Below are 20,552 nucleotides of genomic sequence, written 5' to 3'. Positions count from 1 at the left end.
ACCAGTGTTTCTTGCAGTGTTATAGATGCGTACAGCACACATGAGAGTATCTGCAAAAATAAAGGAAAGGGACAACATTAAGAGTCATAAAATGCTGCCAGAATTGTGTCATTTTGCAATCTAACACAACCTAACACACAATCTTCCACAGGTGTTTATTTGACTTGAGATCTGCTGACTGCAAAGTCACATTCAAAACATTTAATATACAGTGTTCACATTCTTCTTTAAGCCTGGCCTTTTTCTCTCTTCCCAACCTTTTTATTTTTTCTTACACTGCTCAAAAGAAAATTAAGGTAATGCTTCCTTTTCACAGTATAACACAGAGCCAGTTAAACTTCAGGGACATCAATCTGTCTTGTTAGAAATCATAAACCATTGTGAATCCAATTCACTTGCTTTGGTGCAAATGAAAATGACAACAGGCGTACTGCAGAGGCAATAACAAGACTCCCTAAAAACAGAATGGTTTTCTTATCCCTCCCTCCTCCCTTTTTCCTAGTTTTTCTATTTGTTAGTGTCCTTGTTACTGCTAGTAACATGAGACAGTACCAGCAGTCAATTCAGGACACATCCATGCTTTCCACCATAAGAAGGTTCACTGTGTCTCCCTGTACAGTCTCAGAACTGAGAAAGAGATACTGACCATTACACAAGAACAGCTTTGCAGGGCTTCGACCCAGTAGCATGACTGGTATCAGCTCTTTTGCATGATAGGACCACTGCAAGAGCCCTACAAAATGATCTCCAGTGGGCTACTGACCAGACTCCATGGGCATGGCATGCATTAAGTGATCCCTTAACTTTTTTGAGCTGTGCATTTATACAAAGTGACATCTCTTAAACTATTTTAGGACTGACAAGCAAGCAGAAGGTGCAAACAACCTTCACAGATGCGGAATTAAAATGGAATCTTAACTTTAAACTTTAAAAATAATCGAATGCAACAAAGCTTAAATTTTATTGGCAGCCTTCGCTAGGCTTCATCACAGATTACAAGATACAAGATTTCACTGATTTCTTTCCTCAGCTACACTTACTTACTTTTCCATTGTGACCTGCCTAAATATCATGTACTGACCTGCATAGGAGGTCAGGAGCCACCAGTTGTGTGCTTCTCAGCTGATTCCCTCTTGGCGCTTTTATAGTGTAATAGCCCCGGGATTCTGCTCAAAATGTCACATGAGAATGTGAGTCCCATGAACCAAGAGCATTACTGGCTAATACCACTGCTTTCGCTAATCAGACCGGTGGGCTTGAATCAGTAATTAAGCTACAGTTGTGTGCTTGCAGTGAGAGACCATGTGAAAAATATGCATGTGGTGACAATCAACTGTAAACAAAAAATACTAAAAATTCAGAGATTTTAGAGATTGAGAGTCTGTGTATTTGTGTGTTGCTTCAGCGAGTGAATGTGTATAAGACACAAGTAGAAATGTGATGCCTGCCTTGCACAGACAATAACAAAGCAACACTGAATTATTAAACAGTCGACACAGTAATTTTGAAATGTGTCCTTGTTAAGAGACTTTACAGCAGCAGTGACAATCCAGTCGTCATCAGAAGAACCTAAATTCCTGTTAATAGAAAACAAAATTTGCTTTTTAAATACTTTTTTGGTTTTTAAACTCTTTAGCAATAAAAAGTATTTCAAGAGTCAAGGTGGCTGTAAACAACTGTACCTGAACAAAAGATGCTGGGACAAAGTCTTTGGTATTGCATTGAACTTGGTGTCCATGAGGTTTCACTTGAAAGGACGGCATCTGTCTTTGACGCACAATTCAGTGGGTGCTTGGCTGAAATCATAGCCGCAGAAAAAAGATCGTACTTCATTATCCTTGGAACTTCAAGCAAACAGCTCAACAAAAAACAAAAACAAACAAACAAAAAACTCCACAGTGCTCTAAAAAAAATTTTCAGTGAGCTTTAAACTGTAACCCAAATCCAGCTCCTATCTGAGTGACTGGTAGTTTCAACACGATCACCTTTAGCCTAGCTATTTCGGCCTAACAGGCCCCACTCTCTTATTAAGTCTTCCCATCCATATTGAATGTTTGCCTGCCACACTTGAATGCATGATGCACATCACCTTGAAAGTCAGAGACAAGAGGACAGAAATGTCTTAATATCCATTTGACAATAACCAACGTAAACCTCACCCGAGCCCAACACAAAACCCAAAGCAGCTGTGTGAACATTAAACTCATCAGGCATTCTGGGTAATGTGCAAATATTCAGCACCCAGGCAACATAATGGAAATGCTCTTAGGACAGCCGCATTGTTGCCCTTGAGGGGTAGTCTACTAGGACGTATTAAAAATTTCAGCCAGGACGGTATCCCCTGCAATTATTCAATAATGTCAAGTGATCTGTTTGTATCTAGGTGTGTCATTAGCTCCCAGGTATCTCATTTCAGCACAGTTTGTAAGCTTCTCCATCTGGTGTGGAAATCATTAAATAAACAGACCTTCCAGTGAGAATATTAGCATTCGCTTAGAGCGGCATACTTAACAGCAGTTTGACAACCATTACGAACAAGCCATTTGAAAGTGTGTTCCGATTTCATCGCTTGAAAGGTGCCTGTCTTTGTTTTTGCGTGAAGCAAAATAGATTTTCTCATTTGTGTGAAATTTATCCCATTTTCCTGCTAGCACTAACCTAATATTATACCATTGTACAACAATGTGAGTTGTTCCTGTTATCAGACGGCTGTATATTTTCTCCTTTTTTCCTGTTTCAACTGGTCTAATCACTGCCAACTGCTCTTTTGTCCTTTCCACCAGGATGGCTGCAGTTGACCCAGCTAATATGGCTTCAACCCTGGCCAAAATAAATGACCAGCAAGGAGATGAGCATGCAATAGCTATGTCAGACCTCCCACCCAGCTCTACAGATGAGTGGGCCAATATTGGACCAGGACCAAATTCCTCACAAGACCTCAGGACTTCCTTTCTCTAGGGGGTCCAACTGTTTCCTCATTCATGCTATATCTAAATTAAGCTCAGTGAGCACAAAAATTTCATACCCTAACCAAACCCAGTAGTGACTGGGTACTGTATAATCATCTTACACTTAGTGCATATGACTTTATTTGTGTTTTTGCATGTGTAAATAAAAAAAAAAGCCTAACAATTTTGGATTTTGGCATATATGACTGTGTGACTGAGTGAACAGAGAAACGTGTGTTTGAAAATACTGTGTGCAAATGTGATAAACCTTTTATGTATCTACTGCTGTCTAGTAGTTTGATGTCTATAAACACTTTAGGCTGCACTGGAATTGTGGTTTTCAAAGTGGCCACATCGCTCATGCTGTACAAAGCTGCTGAACTGCCACGAGCAATCATCCCATTTTATCAGCAAGTCTGAAGTCTGAGAATGCTGGCTGCAACATGAAGTGCCTCATCTGAAAAGTCTTTAAAATGTAAAACGATTTTTTAAAAATGGATTTGTTTTTTATTCTGCGTCAGTCTTGACTTGTGTATTATAAGTTTTGCTTTGAGTAGAACAAAATTAAGTGTCCAAAGAAGCAACTAGATCCATAAACTCCAGTGCCGGGTTCCACTGGCCACCACACACCACAACCCTGCCCCTATCATAATTTTCTCTTCCCGTCATTCTTCTGCAAGTTTATCATCTGACCTTTTTTTTCTCAGAACTGTGCAGGCTCTTTCAGAGGATTTCTAAAAAACACTCATCTGACCTTCATGTTCTTGAGTGTAACCGGTGGTTTGCACCTTGTTGTAAACCCTCTGCGTTTCATGTTTGTAGACGTTAACAATGATATCACTAATATTTTGAGAGTGTTCCCAGCTTGGTTAGATTTTTTTTAAGTTGTTTTTCTTAACAGTTGAAATAATTCTGTCATCATCCACTTTATGCATGGTCTTTCAGGCCTCTTGGGTTAGCTGTGTTGGCAAATGCAGAAATCCTTTTTAGAATGCACCAGATTGTTGATTTGGCCACTCCTAAAGTTTTTGCTGTCTCTCTGTTAGATTTATTTAGATTTTTTTCAGAGTGATAAGTACCTCCTTGTCTACAGAGAAAAGTGACAAAAATACAAACTTAGGACTTTGAATCAACTTCAGATATTATGTTTGCTTCATTTATCATGAAATAACAACAAGCGACCAGGCCTCGTGTCACCATGAAACCGCTTGTCAGTCAATTGTCCAATTATTTTTAAGCCTTTGAAAACGAGGGACTGTGCATAAAATTTGCTGCATCTCCTAAAGTGCTAGTGTAAAAATACTGTAAAACTGCTGGAATTAAAGCTGACAGTCTGTACTCAATCACGTCTTGATTGCTTAATTTGAAAATCGTCTTTTGGAGTGTACAGAAACAAAGTGAAAACAAACAAAAACAAAACAAAATGAGTGAACTAACTTCTACTTACATCCATGATTTACATAAATGTAGAACTTGGCTAAAACCCCAGAAATTTTCTCTTGTAAGACTTCAGCATGAATGTCATCAAATATTTGTGTGAGTATCCACAGTCTGGCGTCATTTGGTCCATGATCACAAGGTTCATGAATGAGTTTTTGAAAAAACTCAAGTACCCTCAAGTGTACACGTGTGTACGGTATGTGTGTGTGTGTGTGTTGTGTGTGTGTGTGTTTCTCCTTGCACAAGCTCCACAAAGGCCTGCTCATGTGCTCAATAGCTATTTAAGACAGAGAAGGGCAACGGGCTGATTCTTGGGGGGGACTTCAGTTCTGCAAACAGAGGAGCAGCATGTACAGTCAGAGGTAGGGGAACAAATGATACTGATTCCTTTTTCACCTAATGAGCTGTAGAATCCAAAAAGTCATACAACTCGGCGGTATGACTGACTGCTTTAGCGCCTTTACAAATTAAAAGTGCATATTGGACTAATGCGCTACATCTTTGCAGATGAAGTGAAGTTTTGTCTCATATGATGTTACAGAGCAGATTTTCACAGAACCCAGCAGGTGATGCCGACTAGTTAAGTCGTGCATTCAAATATTTGTAATATGCTCAAACATGTGGAGCTATTCCCCCTTTTATATTGGTAACATTTCTTAGGTGCTGTTTTGTTGTTAAATAATTGCTCATAATAATTGCAAATTATTAGACACTCCTTCATTCATTTCTAATCAACAAACTTCAAAAGGCACAAAAGGCATGCAAATCTAACTGCAAAAAAAAAGGAAGAAAAAAGAAAAAAGGTTCAAGAAAATCATTGCCTGCTGTCTATTGTTGAAAGCATTTCTGAACTTGTAAGAGTTGAAAGCTAATGGCTTTGTGAATTATAAATAATGACTTGTGCTGCCTGCAGGGATGTGTAAGAACTGAAGTTTTGGAATAATGTTAAGACAATTGGCTTTAACAAGAGAACACGTACTGAGTAAGTTGTTCTAGAGCTTAATTTCAGTGGATGTGGCGTGTATGTGGGGATGGGTTTTTTTTTATCTTCATCTTGCTAAATGTGTTCTGGGACGGTCACTGGTCCTTCACAACCGTGAACAAGATAAGTCCTTTCAAAAAGAAGGAGGCCTGTATAACAGCAATTCTCAACATGTAAAAGATTTCCACGCACTTTGTTCCAACCTTGTTCTCACATCTAAATTACTGCATGGCCCTAAAAAACTCCTTACTTCACCTCATTCTCTACTTTATCAGCTTGTGGAGTGTGGGTTTGGTGGGGACCTTGTGTGCCACGCTCACCTTGGCCCAGTTCCCGAGGGAGTGTGTCACTCCCGAGGGGCTGCAGAGCGGCCAGTGCTGCCCATCCCCTGCAGGGGTAGCAGGAGACGAGTGTGGCTCCAGCACAGGAAGAGGCCAGTGTGTGACCATTGAGGCTGACAGTCGGCGCCATGGACCTCAGTACCCTTATGCCGGGCGCGATGACAGAGAGAGGTGGCCGCTGAGATTCTTCAATCGCACTTGCCGGTGTAATGGGAATTTCACCGGCTACAACTGTGGGCGATGCAGACACGGGCTAACTGGACCAAACTGTGATCAGAGGATCTCTGTGGGTAAGAGAGCAGATGCTTTTTTACGACCTAAAAATTCACGACGACTTAAAATTTCTATCTTCTACCGTGTCCTTCAAGATTTCACAGGTCTACATCAGCCTGGGGAATGAAGGCAGCATTTATTGCTAGGAGCAGGAAAAAAGTGTTAATTTTTAATAGCACTTTCTTTTCTCTACTCTTCCTTCGTTTCCCCCACACTTTAACAACACTTCATTCTCTCTCTTCACCCCATTAACTTCTCCCCAGTAAGGAGAAACATCATGCAGATGAGCACAGCTGAGAAGCAGGCGTTTGTAAATGCTCTGGATCAAGCTAAGAGGACTGTCCACCCTGACCTCGTCATCTGTACAAGACGGTATATTGAAAAAATAACATGATAATCAAGCTGAATACAATTAGATGATTTTAAAGGGTTGATTTTTACCTTGTAATTCTCTGGTCAACAGTGATTCTAAACACAGTATGTTTTGCCCAAGGACCTGCACGCTCAGACTCAGCTGAGTCGGTTGAAAGAAATATATGTGCAGTATCTGTGGCTGAGCCACATGCTGTGTTTTTGAAATTATTTGTAAAATCAGAGAATTTCTCATGGCAGCTTTCTTTAAAAGCTGTAGAAAGTTGAGCAAATGATCACTTTTGGCACGAGTAAAGGGAATTACAGTCTTCTGAATCTGTGAATAACCTCCTTCTAAATCAGCTGAGGACTGCAATTGGTTAATTTTTGAAGCCATTCTTGACTGCAGCTCAAAGAAAATCTCTTAACCTCTGGATCAGACAATTAAAATTCCCCTTGTTATTAATGGTCATGCTCAAGATTCTTAGTTACATGCCACATAATGCATTGCAGCTACAGAGAATAAAATATGTATTAATATCTATATATCCATTAGTGAGTTATTCACCAGTACCATCCCCAAGTTCTGAAGCCGTGTTTGAATGGATCAGTGAAAACAAAATTGTGAAAAACACTTTGTAGAGCTACTAAGATTACAAACAGCAGAGCATTTAACACATGCATAGTTCATCTAAGGCCACGCATTCTCTTACTTCAAATCAATCAGGGTGAATTTGGAGGATTCAGGCAGGGCAATGTGGAGGAAAAAATACAACGTGACATTCATCCTTTATCTTTAGGTACCAGGAGTTGTTTGGGCCTGATGGCAACACCCCACAGTTTGAGAACATCACCATTTATAATTACTTTGTTTGGAGTCACTACTACTCTGTCAGTAAGACGTACCTGGGGCCAGGCCAGACCAGCTTTGGAGGTGTAGACTTCTCCCACGAGGGCCCAGGTTTTGTCACCTGGCATCGTTTTCATCTGCTGCAACTGGAGAGAGACATGCAGGTGAGCAGAGAGAAGGCAGGGAGAAAGAGGGGTGGTAGTGGAAAAGAGGAGAGACAGCAAGCTTCTGGGCTGATAAAGAAATGGATGAGGAGGTTAGGATAGGAGGAGTGGTGATGGAAAAATAAAAGATCTGACACTGAGTGAAAAGCTAGCCTGAAGGAGAATGGGTTAATGCAAGGAGGAAATAAAAAAGGCAAAACAAAAGCAGGACTATATAGGAAGGGGACAAAAAATAGGGCACATAAAGGACAAAAAGAAAAAGGACCAACCTGCATATTTTTCTAATAAACAATTCAAGAAAGCAGTTTGTTTACAGACAGTCCTTCCCTGAACACCTGCCTCCTTCCCCTGTTCGATCTTCACAGGACATGCTGGGCAACCCCACCTTTGCCCTGCCCTACTGGAACTTCGCCATTGGAGGCAGCGAATGCGACATCTGCACAGATGACCTGCTGGGAGCCAGGAGCACATTTGATATGAGCTCCATCAGCCCCAACTCTGTGTTCTCACAGTGGAGGGTCATCTGCGAGAGTGTGGATGACTACGACACTCTGGGCACCATCTGCAACAGTAAAGACAGTCACGGAAACACACACTATACCTCGCCGTGCAGCCGAGCGCTGCTGACATACAGCATCGTCTCAGCTGCATCAGAAAAGAGGGCAAAGAGCTCATAAAGAGAGCATGTAGAACATAGGCTGCTATAAATAATAGCTCACAGCTGTTGTGCTAAATTCGATATTGCTCGCTATTACTTCAGTTTGTTTGAAACTGCTCTAGTTGTTAAACATCGCCTTCTCTGTTGCCGTGTGTAACTGGAGTACTACACACTGCATCTCTAAATACTGCGGTTTGAAAGATTTTTTTGTTTTTATTCAATCAGCCTAGTTTTTCAGTGTTAATTCCTGATTGGTCACAAGATTTAACCTAGAATAAGGGAATTCTTATTCAGTAATAAGATAACGCTGCGTAACCTAGACTTTAGGTGATCAGATTTGCAGGGATTGGCTCTCATTCCGTACTGGCACCAGATTACAAGCCTAATTCACTACCTTTCTTTCAGTGTTCAAATGCACCTAATTTATAAAGGATTTGGTTTTCATTCGGAATAGGCAATCATCTTTCCCCGTGGAGCCTCAACAACAAACTTATAAAAAGAGGTCATAAGAAAAAAAAGTGTTTGGTAACAGGTTGAACACGTGAGTGGCCAACATGTGAGTGATCTATCTTGTTATTCCCCCCAGAGAGTCATGACAGGCCTGGTATTTCCTGCGTCAACAAGCAACATCTCCTTAAATGGGTTAAGGGGGTTGCCTCATTTGTGCATGCGCTTGTTGAAGACAGGAATCTAACAGTCTACTGGTTCCTTTGATCTGAGGGAATAATCTTCAAACAGACAGACAACTCGGTTATGTAGCCTTCTGTTTATGTGCTTGTGTGTAGAAGAGAAAGCCTGAAAAAAGAGAAAGACATCATACATGCAAGAGAGACAAAAAAAAGAAAAAAAAACTTCTGTTCAGTCACAAAGCTCCCACTCACTACTGTTGACTTTTATTGAATAATTAAAAAAGAAAACTGCCATCCTGTCATGTTTAAGGCTGATCAAACTAGTAGAGTCTCCCACACAGAGTTAGAAGGTGGTTAAATAATACATTTTCAATCAATCCATATCTGTAGGGACCTCTGGCTTGTGCCTGATCTTAGGTCTTAGTGTGCCAGTAATCAGAAGTTATCTTTATTATTTTAAACTAATTATATTTCACTCAACCTAGTTTTATTGAGTCCTTTCTTCATCTCCAAGGCACAGAGAGCAGTCCCATCAGGAGGAACCCAGCAGGCAACGTGGCGCGGCCCATGGTGCAGAGGCTGCCGGAGCCCAAAGATGTGCTGGACTGTCTGGAGATCAACACCTTTGATACCCCTCCTTACTACTCCACCTCCTCCGAGAGCTTCAGGAACACCATCGAAGGTGATCCACATTCAACATGACTCATAGGTTAGAGCCAAAGCAGTAGTTGAGATTTAGCATTCTCCCATCAACTCAATCCAAGGAAATATTCAGTTTCACTTGGGCTCAGCTCAGAAAATAAAGCTGCTGAATACTGTGTGAGTGTATAGATGAAACACAAAGCCAGAAAAACACTCACTCAATCCTCCACCCACATGCACATATGGTTAGCTCCAACACAACATTTGTTGTTCCTAATTTTGGTAAATCAGAGTCTTCATTAAACGTTTTCCTTTTTTCTCTCCTTTTTTCTTCCATAATTTCAAGGCTACAGCGCCCCCCAGGGGATGTACGACCCAGTGATCCGCAGTCTTCACAATCTGGCCCACCTCTTCCTCAACGGGACGGGTGGACAGACTCACCTGTCGCCCAATGATCCCATCTTTGTCTTGCTTCACACCTTTACCGATGCAGTCTTTGACGAGTGGCTCCGCAGGCATCAACCGGGTACACCTTTGCGAATATTCAAACAACAAAATTCACTTTGGAGAATGAATGGATGGATTGACATATTCTTCACTCTCTCAGGTGACACTGTTTACCCCGATGAGAACGCTCCCATTGGACACAACCGCAGGTTCAACATGGTTCCTTTCTGGCCGCCTGTCACCAATGCTGAGATGTTTGTGCCTGCCCCAGAAAACCTGGGATACTCATATGAGGTCCAGTGGCCGGGTGAGAAGCAGAGAACGTGTAAGCATGTGCAGATCCACAAAATCCAGGAATTGCTCATAACCGTCCGCTTTTTTCCCTCATAGCTCGTACCTTCACTCTCTCTGAGATCATCAGCGTAGCCGTTATTGCTGCTGTGCTGGTTGTGGTGGTGGTTGGTATCGTCATAGCCTGCGCCATGCGTTCTCACTCTTACAGCTCTGCCGAGGCCCTGGAGCCGCTGTTGGCAGAAACTTACCGACGCTACTCAGAGGAAGACCGCAGGCTGGACAAATCACAGTCCGTTGTCTAACATTTTTGATCATCTTGAGAGGACCCAACATTTACATACATAAATTTGCCTTGTTTTCCTTTTTTTAATTATTCCTCCATTTCTTCTAATAAAGGTGAACTGGTTTTGAGCCCAGGCATAATTGTGTGTCTGCATTTATGAATTGAAAGGCGGAGAGGGTCTGGCGGATCTTTTGTTGAGCACATCCAGTAGATTTTCAGACTGCAGCCAAGATTATAATAACTGCAAGAGCTGATATCCAGTGCTCAGATAAGTACACAGCAAGCATAGGAGCAGCTACTGGGACTGAACCTTCCAAAGCTACATGTCAGAGCTACACTATTTAGTGACTCCACCTCGCTGCCCATTTTCAGCTGACAAATATAAGTTTATCCGTGCAGATGAAATGATGTCTTTCTATAGGAATATGCTTCTATTCCTTTTCATTTTTTTAAACTTTTAACTCACTCTGTTTTTGTGTGAACAAGCAGTATTTTATGAAAACACCACAGGCCTTTTTTGCCGCAGGCATAAATTTGCTTGTCTCAAGCCTCAGGCCAACTGGCAAATCACACCACTTAGACGTAATGTTACTTCTCAAATCAAGCCCATGCAAATTTCCATGTGTTCAAAACAGCAGATGTACCGCCCTCAAGTGGATCTAAAGGATTACTGCGAAAGGAGGAAATCGGGTTTTTTTTTTCTTCATTTACACTCGTATCCTAATTTTTTAAACTGCATGTAGGGAATATCAAAGACAAAACATAATATGACTTTAAGCGCACCGTGGAATTTTAAATCTTCATGACACCGTAAAACTGCTACACTGTCCACACCTATAAGCTATTAAAAAAAAACAAAGCAGCGGTCGAGTACCCTCAAGTTGTAAGACTAGTTTGCCCTTTTGGCGCAGATTTATTACTTTTAATTTTTATAACTGTGGCTTTTTTGTGTGTGTGATAGTTTTACATACATAATATCGTTTGTCTTGAATAAATAAATAATCCTGTCCTGTCTGTCACAAAAGGCGGCCACCTGTCACTGCATGCCTAATTACCACGAAGGCGCACAGTATGCACAATTTATGATCCTACGTTGCAACTTTGGAGGCTTACAGCAAGTCTTCAAGCTCGTACCTACAGCAAGGGCGTCATGGAGGTGGAGGGTGGAGATGCTGTCTGATCTTTTTGATGTGAAGCTGCATTTTCAGCAGAAACTCCCCATCCCAAAACAAACACTTACTTAACCACAGTGTCCCCAAATTTGAAGATTTTTAAGCCGAGGGTGATCAACGGACATTTAAAAACGGACATGTTTTTTTTATTCAGAGTATCTAAAAATTTTTCAGAAATAAGCTTTTGTGAACCGTGAGAAATTCAGTGGTTTATTGAACAAGCGTTAAAAAGATTTCTGTAAAAACTACACAGTAGACTACTTTCATCACTTGAAATTTACTTTCTTTTTGGATTAATTTATTGCTAAATTAATCCAAGTACTGGTGTGTGTAGATATGATATGTAGAGGAAACCCTTGTATTTTAACATCCGTATGTAAAATTAACTAACTAATTAATTAATTAGCATTGTTCGGTCGGTTTTCAAACTCATAATCGGATGACGTCATCCAGTGTTTGCCTGCTGTTTCATGATTAGGTCTAACTATTTCTTGCTCTAGGCTATGTCACTGAATATAAGCCACACCACCGTGCACGCTTTTTTGTGTCTGTGTGCCAAATGCCAACTCAGCCCTGCTCATTCGCTCATTTAATGGGAATGACGTGGACTTAGTGGCACCTAACTCTTCCTTTTGGGGTATTTTGGGACATTTTGCTTTATGGGAATCAAGATTTTAACACTCAGCACTGACTGGAGTGAATTTCAAAGGATATTTTTGCAGTGCATGCTGATATCTTGAAAAAGGACCTCATGGGAAAGGATGGAGAAGAAGACTTTTTGGACCCATCATGAGTTGGCTGTACTTTCTGTATCACCAGGTTACACTGACAGCAAAAAGACACGGTCCCCTATGTTTATGAATATGGATCGATGTGACAGTCACACATAGAACAATCATTTGGCCACTGCTATCCTCCAGAGAGAGAGGCTCATTAGTGCCTTTCAAGCATGCTCTCATGAAAGTCATCTGCAGAAAAAATGCATAGCAGTTTCTGCAGCCAAAGAAGTTACTGTGCTACATGGTGTATGACTAAGGGTAGGAAAAAAAGTCCTGTTCCCTGTGGCTGGACCTCTTCCCCTTAAAAATGTTTGTCATGAAATTTGAGGCTGGTTTTGAAAAACCACAACAACAACAACAACAACAACAACAACAACAAAAAAAAAAAACAGCAGATAAGTCCTTTTGCTTCCTCTTAAAGAAAAAAGAAGAAAAAATAGATGTAATTTCATCTGCTTCCCTGTCAGTTATTTGTATGGAACTGGAAATCCGAAGGGGTCAAATGTTTGTCGATGTGAAAAAAATACTACCAAATATGATGTTTATCATTCTTATATTATAGCAAAGATCCAAGTGAAATGCAAAAAAAAGAAGAAAAAAAAAGCATTACACCGTTTCTCCATTTCTCCTTGGGCCAGCAGGGAAGCAATTGTTCATCTGGAGAAGGATAAAGCAGACCGCGATGGCTGGGTTTCAATAAAGCTTGCAATGTGAACAGATGGCTTTGATTAATGCCGAGGCTCCAGACAGGATCTCCCTAGATGCCTCCTATTTCCTAAATGAGACATTTGTGTGCAAATGTATTGTTTATCAAGTTGTCACCAGTAACTCTGGTAATTAAAGTGAAAGTACTGAGTATTTTCCTTTAAAAAAAGTCACAGGTTTCCTCTTCCTCTGTGATTGTCGGACCTCAGCTTTAAAACGTCTTTGTCCAAACTTTAGACTGATCTTCTCCGCCTTCTATAAAATGTTGCCTTTTCTCTAATCTAGCTCATCCCCCTTCTTCTCTCCTCTCCTTACGACTCCTCCGTAATTCAGAGCTGCCTGTCATTCCAAGCACGGCACGCACTTCATCCTGTCACCTTGACTAAACGTGAGTGATGCCGCATACGTACTCATGGCAGACAAAGGTGGAGAAAAAGTGCGAGAGAGGGATAAAGACAGAGCATAACCGCTACAGGAAAACACCTCCAAGGCAAAATTCAGTTCACTGGTTTGGAAACATGCAAAAAATATGCAAAAAAATAACATAAAATAAAGAAAAAAGAAAAGAAGACTCTTGCTTCTTCTATCCATTAAAAATGTGACTTTCAGCTCAGTTGTCCTTGTTAAACAGTTCAGAGCTTTTCTCAGATACTGGTGTGTGGTGTGCATGTGTGAAATTTGAAAACTGAAAAAAAAAGAAAAAAAGGTTTATCCTACTCGGTGAGAGAAATCACAAAATATAACTTGTTGATATTCATTAATAAAAAAGATGAAAAAAAACCCCTCATAACATAAAACGTCTCTTTCACTGACACATTGCATCCGGAGATAAATCAGAAGGTAAGAAAAACAGAAACACAAGGTCCTGAACTTCAAAAGGTTTTGGATACAAAATTTTAACAAATAACATTTAATAAGATCACTTACAGAACATTTGGTTACACAATACCAGTGCGTGTGCACCATGTTTATATATCTTTGTGAGGACAAATACAAATGATGGTTAGGGTTAGGGTAAGCAGCTGGGGAAAACATTATGTCAATTAGATGTCCTCACTAAGATATGAAAACGAGTGTGTGCATCCATGTGTGTAAGTGTGAAGTGACTTCTTATATTAATGAAATTAATTACAGCGACAAAAACATAAGTATCACAGCCGTGTGAAGTCAGGTAAATAAATTTATATAAAACGGAGACGGTGTCTAATTTCACACTGAACTATTAACATCAAAAATCAAGTCCTAAAAAAAACAGCTGCTAAAGTTGAAGACTTTGAAAACACTGATTAATACTACACTGGTAAATAACAGTCGATACTCAGCAGCTGCTTATAACAGATGCAGCAAAATGCCTTTTTTCCTATTCTCTGTCCCGTTTAACATAAGGTGGTTATCATTGCTAATTATCAACATGCCACTTAAGACATTCAATATTCATGAAATCATGACACATTTTTAATTATTCGAACACAACAATGAAAAGAAAAGTACAACAGTCTTTCAAAGCAGACATCCTATTGCCATACAAAAGATTGGCAGAAGCAGTTGGCATATTTTGAGTCTTGGGAGTTGTTTGTTTGTTAAAGTAATAATCAAAATCCAGCACTAGGCTGCTGTCAATTGAGGCTTCAATTATATATATCAGTATGAACACGTAACGTATTGATGAGTGTGTTTACATGAAAAATAATGTACAACAATGCTAAACTATCCATCCAACCATTTTCTTCCACTCATCTGGGTCAGGGTCTCAGGTGCTCCTCAGCTATTTCCTTCTCCAGCTCTTGCTGGGGCTTTCCTAAGCCACCTGAGGCATACAATCTCTCTAGTGTGTCCTGCGTCCACCCTGGGGGTCTCCTGCCAGTTAGACATGCCACAAAAAGCCCCACCTAGATGGCATTCTAGGCCTTCTGGGCTGGAGGAGTAGCATCTCTACTCTGAGTCCCTCCAGAATGACTGAGCTTAGTGGTCATTCTGAAGGGACTCAGACTGGACTCAGGCATCCAATCCCCAAAGCCCAAGATGGAGGCCTTGGCGGCCCAATACCCGGCTCCTTAAGTGGATTTAACTGGACATGCTCTGCTATATTTTTAAATACTGAGTGTAAATACAACAAAGCTGTGTTTGCAGTTGGAGGTAGAGTTCACAAATTAAATGCAATTTAATTTAGACTTAAAATAAATACTCTTCTTATAATTATATGTATTGTTTTGACATGTAGAGTGCCCTCTACAAGAGGAGAATCACTCTACAGCTTTATAGGAAACAACCACAGCCTTCCAGAGCTGTTTTAGGAAGATGTCATTAAATTGAGGTACAGTGGGCAGTTGTCTCATGAGAGCACGGTGAGGACGACAGTTCCTTTGGTCTTTTTCAGAATGTCCACAGCTTCAGCGTGGGTCACACCTTCCAGGCAGTGTCCATTAACAGCAATTATCTGATCGCCACGTTTCAGCCTGCCATCCTCAATGGCTGCACCCTGAAGTACAAAGTCAACAAGAGCTTTTAAACGCTAATATGGCAACACATATGTTAGGAGAAAAGAATGAATGTGAGGTTAAATGAATGTTTGTAATGATCACAAAGGAATTGGTCGCAACAGATGCTCAGAAATAGAATCAAGAAACAAAACAAAGGAAAGCAATCATGCAAAAACTGACATAATGCAGTTTACTAGAGCATGGCACTAAGAGTTTACCACCTGTTACAGAGCAAAAGCTATTTAACAAGTTATAACTGTGGCCTTTTTGCTTTGTTTCTTACATTGAGCATTGCCGTTAGGGACAAATTGCTATTTTTGGTGTTGAATTACAAAAAAGGCACTATAACTTAAAACCACACAAGAATCTCTGTCTCTTATGTGGCTTACATAGGTAGTCACAAAACAACAACGCATATAAAGTAAAACCACACACGGTGAAACTGCCTTCTGCCTGCTTTTTTACCCGAATTGCTGATGATTGGAGAAAGTTTTGTTTTGAACAGAGAAAACGCTATGAGAAGATGTGAGGGAGTGACTCAGTGAGTGACATACAGACTGCTGCTAAACTGTCTTTCCCAACATTAAAACTCTTTGGTTTTCACAACAAAAGGGGACCTGGCAGATGCTTTCTCACCTTGTCAAAGACAGTTTTGATGTAGATAGGCAGGTCTCCGTGAGGGCTGCCAAAACCTCCTACAATGCTGAAGCCGAGACCTGAGGAGCCTCTCTCCAGAGTGATGGTCTTATACATGCGAGCGCTGTAAAGAATACGATGCGAAACAATGGATGTTGGCTTCTGAGGGCGCCGATGTGCATGCATTTAAAAACAAGTGTTGCACCAACTGTTTAGTAAAGTTTGAGGCCTGCTTTTGTCTTTCTTCATTAATTAAAGTGGAGAGAAGAACAACGAAATGACACTGTTAGCCGAACCACTTCTTACCAGAGGCTGTTGTGAAAGCAGGGCAGGCTGCTCGGCTGGCCTAATGACCATGCGCGCACATCGCTGTTACTCTGTGTGCTGCATCCCTGAGAAGCTGCTGCCACCTAGACAATCATAGATTCACACAAACAGCATGTTATGAGTGCAAAGTGTAAAGGTTTTAGCCATTTAGGACTACACGAAAAGACCAGGACAGCCTGAATCCAAGCAGGACAGGACAGCCTGAATCCAAGGAATAGCATAACATCTACAAATAGTGACAGTAACATGTAATTAAAAATATATCTCATTATTTTATGCGATTACTCTGGAGAACAGTGAGTTTCTCCTGACTGACATCAGCAAGACAGGAGTGCTTTTCTTCACAGCTTTCTTTTAGGAGTATGCAGAGCATCACTTTGAAAATGCCTATTTGTGCTGAGTAGGCAATCTGGCAGACCACTCTACATGAGGTGCCAGTTTCACTTCAATAAAAGACAATGAAAGAACAATGAAACCAACACAGGAGAAGTCATTATAACAGAACACGTGTAACATTTGAGCTAGTGTATAGTACATGTCTACAAAAAATACAAGCTTCTCAAACAAATCTGCAAAACTGATGCATTGCAAATTTATCCAGAAGAAGTTGTGCTAACAACAGATTAATCAGGATTTCTGCAAAAAGTTAATATTTCTATAGTTGGACAATGATCAAATATCTTATTAATGCAACAGCGGTCTTATGCTCATCCAAATATTACCAGAGTAGGAGTGATACAAGTCTAAAACCTTTTGATGTTTATTTTAAACACAAAATACTTGCCAAAAACAAGCGACATGCGCTTCCATAGATACAAATATAGTTTTTTCCCTTACAGCAGAAGTCTTTTTAGAGGTGTGAAATCAATGTCATAAACACTGTTGTCTTGAAATTAACATACACTGACTGTGCAAAATGCTGATAATGAAGGGCCTCCTTTTTGTTAAAGACTTCTTTTTTTTTAGTTGTCTGTATGTAAAATTATGTCTTGGGGAAATATGGAAGAAGATAAAAAGCCCTACGGGGAGCTGGCTGTGAACCATTTCTGTGTTTCTCTGACAAAACAGAACTAAAACCTGCTGACGTTATCGCACAGAAACTTACTGCCTTTACAGGCATTACATATCAGTTACTGGATGTCTCACTGTGACAGTACCTGCAAAATGATGGTTCCAGTGGTGTTCTTGAGCAGGGCTTCAGCATGGACATGAGTCATTCCCTCAGTGGAAACATCATTGATACTGAGGATCCTGTCTCCCGTCTAGATGATGCACACACAAACACACATTTGTCCTAGACTTAACACTATCCCCCCTTTTCCTTTTTGCCTACAAAGTCTCCTTTTCTTTTCTGTCCCTATCTTTTTTCTTCAGGATTTCATAAAGGTTTACTTTTGGTATGTCACTTCATTTTCAATATTTATGTCTAAAATGCATTTTATGTTACATGTGTCTGTAATTTGATCATGGAGAAACATTTATGTCCTCTGCCCCTTGCATCCCGATCTATTCCAACCTTTATATTTGTTTTATGAGATGTATTTCAGGAAGAAAATGATGTAAAAATATCGACTTCTATTCCAATAAATATGTAACACAGTCAAGGCAGTCCATATATTTGTCTCAGTGTTGGAAAAGTTCATTTTGGTAACCTTTAGTTAACCAGGAAAAACAGCCTCTTCAGATTCTAAATGACTCCTGCACTCTGCGATTACAGAAGAATACACAGTAAAACAACAGTCACCTCTAAAGAAAAAGGTATCTTGTGCCTCCTTCACCTTATTTTTTATGATTCCCTTAAATTCATCAATGCATACCAGAGAGTCTAAGTTTACAGCTTTTTGCAGATGTTTCAGCCTCTAAGGGACACAGTAAGAGTAAGAAAGTGCAATTTTCCTTATTTAAGGCCCAGTCCACACGTATGTGAAGCATACATGAGACACACATGCATGCACGCACTGGTGTATATACATGGTCACTCCCCACCTGTAATTTCTGTGTTTTGGCAGCAAGTCCATTGGTATCCATGGTAGCAATAAAAAGAGGAAGGTTGCCATGGGGACTGCCCACTCCTCCAGCTACGCTGATGCCCAAGGAGTCGTATGGACCCTGGAGTGATTGCGCACAGACACACAAACACACACATTTGCAACCTTTCCAAATGGCAGATTCGAGCATAAAATAAACACCCAACGTTACAGGAGCATGATATCCAGTCAGGAAGCAGGTTGTTTTCAGTATATAACTAATTTATACTAATTTGTAACTTCTAAAAATAAGTTAAATTATCACTACTCAGTTTCTCCAGTACAGTATGGGGTCCAAAAAGACATTGCTTTTATTACTATAAGAGTGTTTTACCTTTTTTATTATCACTTTTCTGATGTCAGAGTCTTTGAATGCTGCAGAAGAGAATGACACATAACTATGGATAAAAAGATGCAAGAGTATATTTTCCATTCAAAGCAAATTGTTGGACTCAACATTGTAACTCAGACGATACTCGAGAACTTAGTTGACACTCACTGTAGCTCTCTATTTTGTTATCTGTCTCCCTCTGGTGGCCAAAAGAACCATCGCATACACTTGAGGGTGTAAGCGTGGAGCAGTCAGAGTCTTCGCTCTGGATAAAACACAACTTAAGGTACTCCTACGTTCACAGAGTAATATCGTTAAAATAGGTGTATAAACGCAATAGTTGACCTACAAACTACAGTCTGAACTATAATTTCACTAGGAATCATATCACTAAAGAAATAAGCGGTTTACCTGACTCCGCAGTGTGTACTGCACCCCGGCTTTAAAACGAGCCACCTCCAGGTGGACTCCTCCACTGCAACTCTGAGAGCAAAGTGACACATCTCACATAATGACGCGGCCATAAAAATGCCTATCTATGTGCATTTGTTTATAAACTGTGAATACGGCAGACCTGCAGAAGCGTGTGTGCACGATCCTGTGATGCTGCACGCACGTCTTCCCCATTGATTGACAGAATCTGGTCGCCTAGCAACAACCTGCCATCCGAATCTGCTACACCTCCTCTGATGATATCTGACACAAAGATGCCAGTGTCATTACTGTTGGAAGAAAACAGAGGTCAAAAGCTGTGCCTGCCCCAGGCTTATAAATAATGTGACCTGTGCACCGGCTGTTTTGCATAATGTCACACCTGATTGTGCAAAAACATAAAGCTGCGAGAAAATTGGCACCCGAGCTCTTTGGAAAATGATGCGTCTTGCGACTTCTTTGCAGTGAGACCCTATCTAACCTTTATGGTAATTATCGAATGCTGGAGAGGTCTGTGAAGTAGTTACAGAACACGTCAAAGGAGTTTGCCATGAAAACAGTCAATCTACTAGGGTCTATAAAGGGTTTTTTGTTTTTTTAGAATATAATTTTCGGAATTATATTTAAAAGGAACAGGTATTCTGCAATTTAAACTAACTAACCAGCCTAACTACAGCTTACAAACAAAAGTTGATTAAGAATAAAATTGTGGTAAAAATAGGCAACAAGACTAATCACTCACTAACAAAGTCACATTTATTTATTTTTAACCTATTTCTCATCTTCAGAAGTTGCGAGGAGGAGTACTCCCACTTGCCATATGTTATATTTGAAGCCGATATATTAGCAACTTCATCAGCCTCTTAGACTTCAGGCTCTTTCAGCAGGTGACATCACCTAGGTTGCGAACACGATGGTTCTGAACAAAATTTGATTTTGTCTTTGTTGTACTTGAAAGCACAGTGTTAGATAACACAGGCTCAAACCTGCTGTGAACATACCAAGTTGGAGGTTTCTAACTTGATAAAAGCATCCTGACTGTACCTCTTCCCCACAGTAGTGAAGCCCAGTCCTTCTCCAGGACGAGGCCTCAGCTCCAGGCTGAACACATCCCACAGGTCCTCCTCCCTGTAGGATTCCTGGTGCCTGAAGACGCACAGCTGGACACGCTGGGTGGTGAGCCGTAGCACGGCAATAGCTTCGTCATGACTGGCCTGCCGCATATCTATGCCATTTACCTAGAAGACAGTGACAGTGAGAGAAACAGGGGAACAGATGCATGAAAATACATTCTGTTTGTTCAGGAAGTACAGGAACACATATTACAAAACAATAATATGATAAACTTTTCAGATTGGAGT

General features: G+C 40.5%; 2 protein-coding genes across 5 annotated transcripts in view; one reads left to right on the top strand and one right to left on the bottom strand.

Annotated features, from left to right (window-relative positions):
* Window positions 1-4,694: 4,694 nt before the first annotated feature.
* On the top strand, window positions 4,695-10,442 carry tyrp1b (tyrosinase-related protein 1b). The gene is made up of 9 exons (XM_005747024.1): window positions 4,695-4,750; window positions 5,646-6,001; window positions 6,248-6,356; window positions 7,136-7,349; window positions 7,715-7,919; window positions 9,151-9,318; window positions 9,625-9,804; window positions 9,886-10,032; window positions 10,116-10,442. The coding sequence occupies exons 1-9, from the start codon at window positions 4,737-4,739 to the stop codon at window positions 10,319-10,321; spliced, it is 1,599 nt and encodes a 532-aa protein (XP_005747081.1). The 5' UTR covers window positions 4,695-4,736; the 3' UTR covers window positions 10,322-10,442.
* A 3,598-nt stretch (window positions 10,443-14,040) lies between these two features.
* Window positions 14,041-20,552, bottom strand: part of LOC102203587 (multiple PDZ domain protein) — a 47,927-nt gene continuing 41,415 nt past the window's right edge. For 3 of the 4 annotated variants that reach the window (XM_005747020.1, XM_005747022.1, XM_005747023.1), the window contains 10 exons: window positions 20,236-20,429; window positions 19,334-19,481; window positions 19,171-19,242; window positions 18,928-19,051; window positions 18,763-18,803; window positions 18,388-18,510; window positions 17,559-17,663; window positions 16,381-16,484; window positions 16,075-16,198; window positions 14,041-15,437 (listed from right to left, as the gene is read on the bottom strand). In XM_005747020.1, coding sequence (XP_005747077.1) covers window positions 15,291-15,437; window positions 16,075-16,198; window positions 16,381-16,484; window positions 17,559-17,663; window positions 18,388-18,510; window positions 18,763-18,803; window positions 18,928-19,051; window positions 19,171-19,242; window positions 19,334-19,481; window positions 20,236-20,429 — 1,182 coding nt within the window. In that variant the 3' untranslated portion in view covers window positions 14,041-15,290. The remainder of the gene's footprint in view (window positions 15,438-16,074; window positions 16,199-16,380; window positions 16,485-17,558; window positions 17,664-18,387; window positions 18,511-18,762; window positions 18,804-18,927; window positions 19,052-19,170; window positions 19,243-19,333; window positions 19,482-20,235; window positions 20,430-20,552) is intronic. The other variant, XM_005747021.1, reaches the window with a different exon arrangement.

The sequence above is a fragment of the Pundamilia nyererei genome, unplaced genomic scaffold (genome assembly GCF_000239375.1).
Source record: "Pundamilia nyererei isolate P.nyererei 1_Seehausen unplaced genomic scaffold, PunNye1.0 scaffold00187, whole genome shotgun sequence".
NCBI classification, from domain to species: domain Eukaryota; kingdom Metazoa; phylum Chordata; class Actinopteri; order Cichliformes; family Cichlidae; genus Pundamilia; species Pundamilia nyererei.
The sequence above is the reverse complement of the archived record's forward strand: the minus strand, read 5'-3'. Positions and strand labels throughout refer to the sequence as shown.

What these genes read in the sequence shown, in the direction of transcription:
- tyrp1b (XM_005747024.1), top strand. An exon ending in CTCGTCATCTGTACAAGACG is followed by an intron (nt 6,357 to 7,135) that starts GTATATTGAAAA and finishes CTTTATCTTTAG; the next exon opens with GTACCAGGAGTTGTTTGGGC. An exon ending in TCTGGGCACCATCTGCAACA is followed by an intron (nt 7,920 to 9,150) that starts GTAAAGACAGTC and finishes TTCATCTCCAAG; the next exon opens with GCACAGAGAGCAGTCCCATC.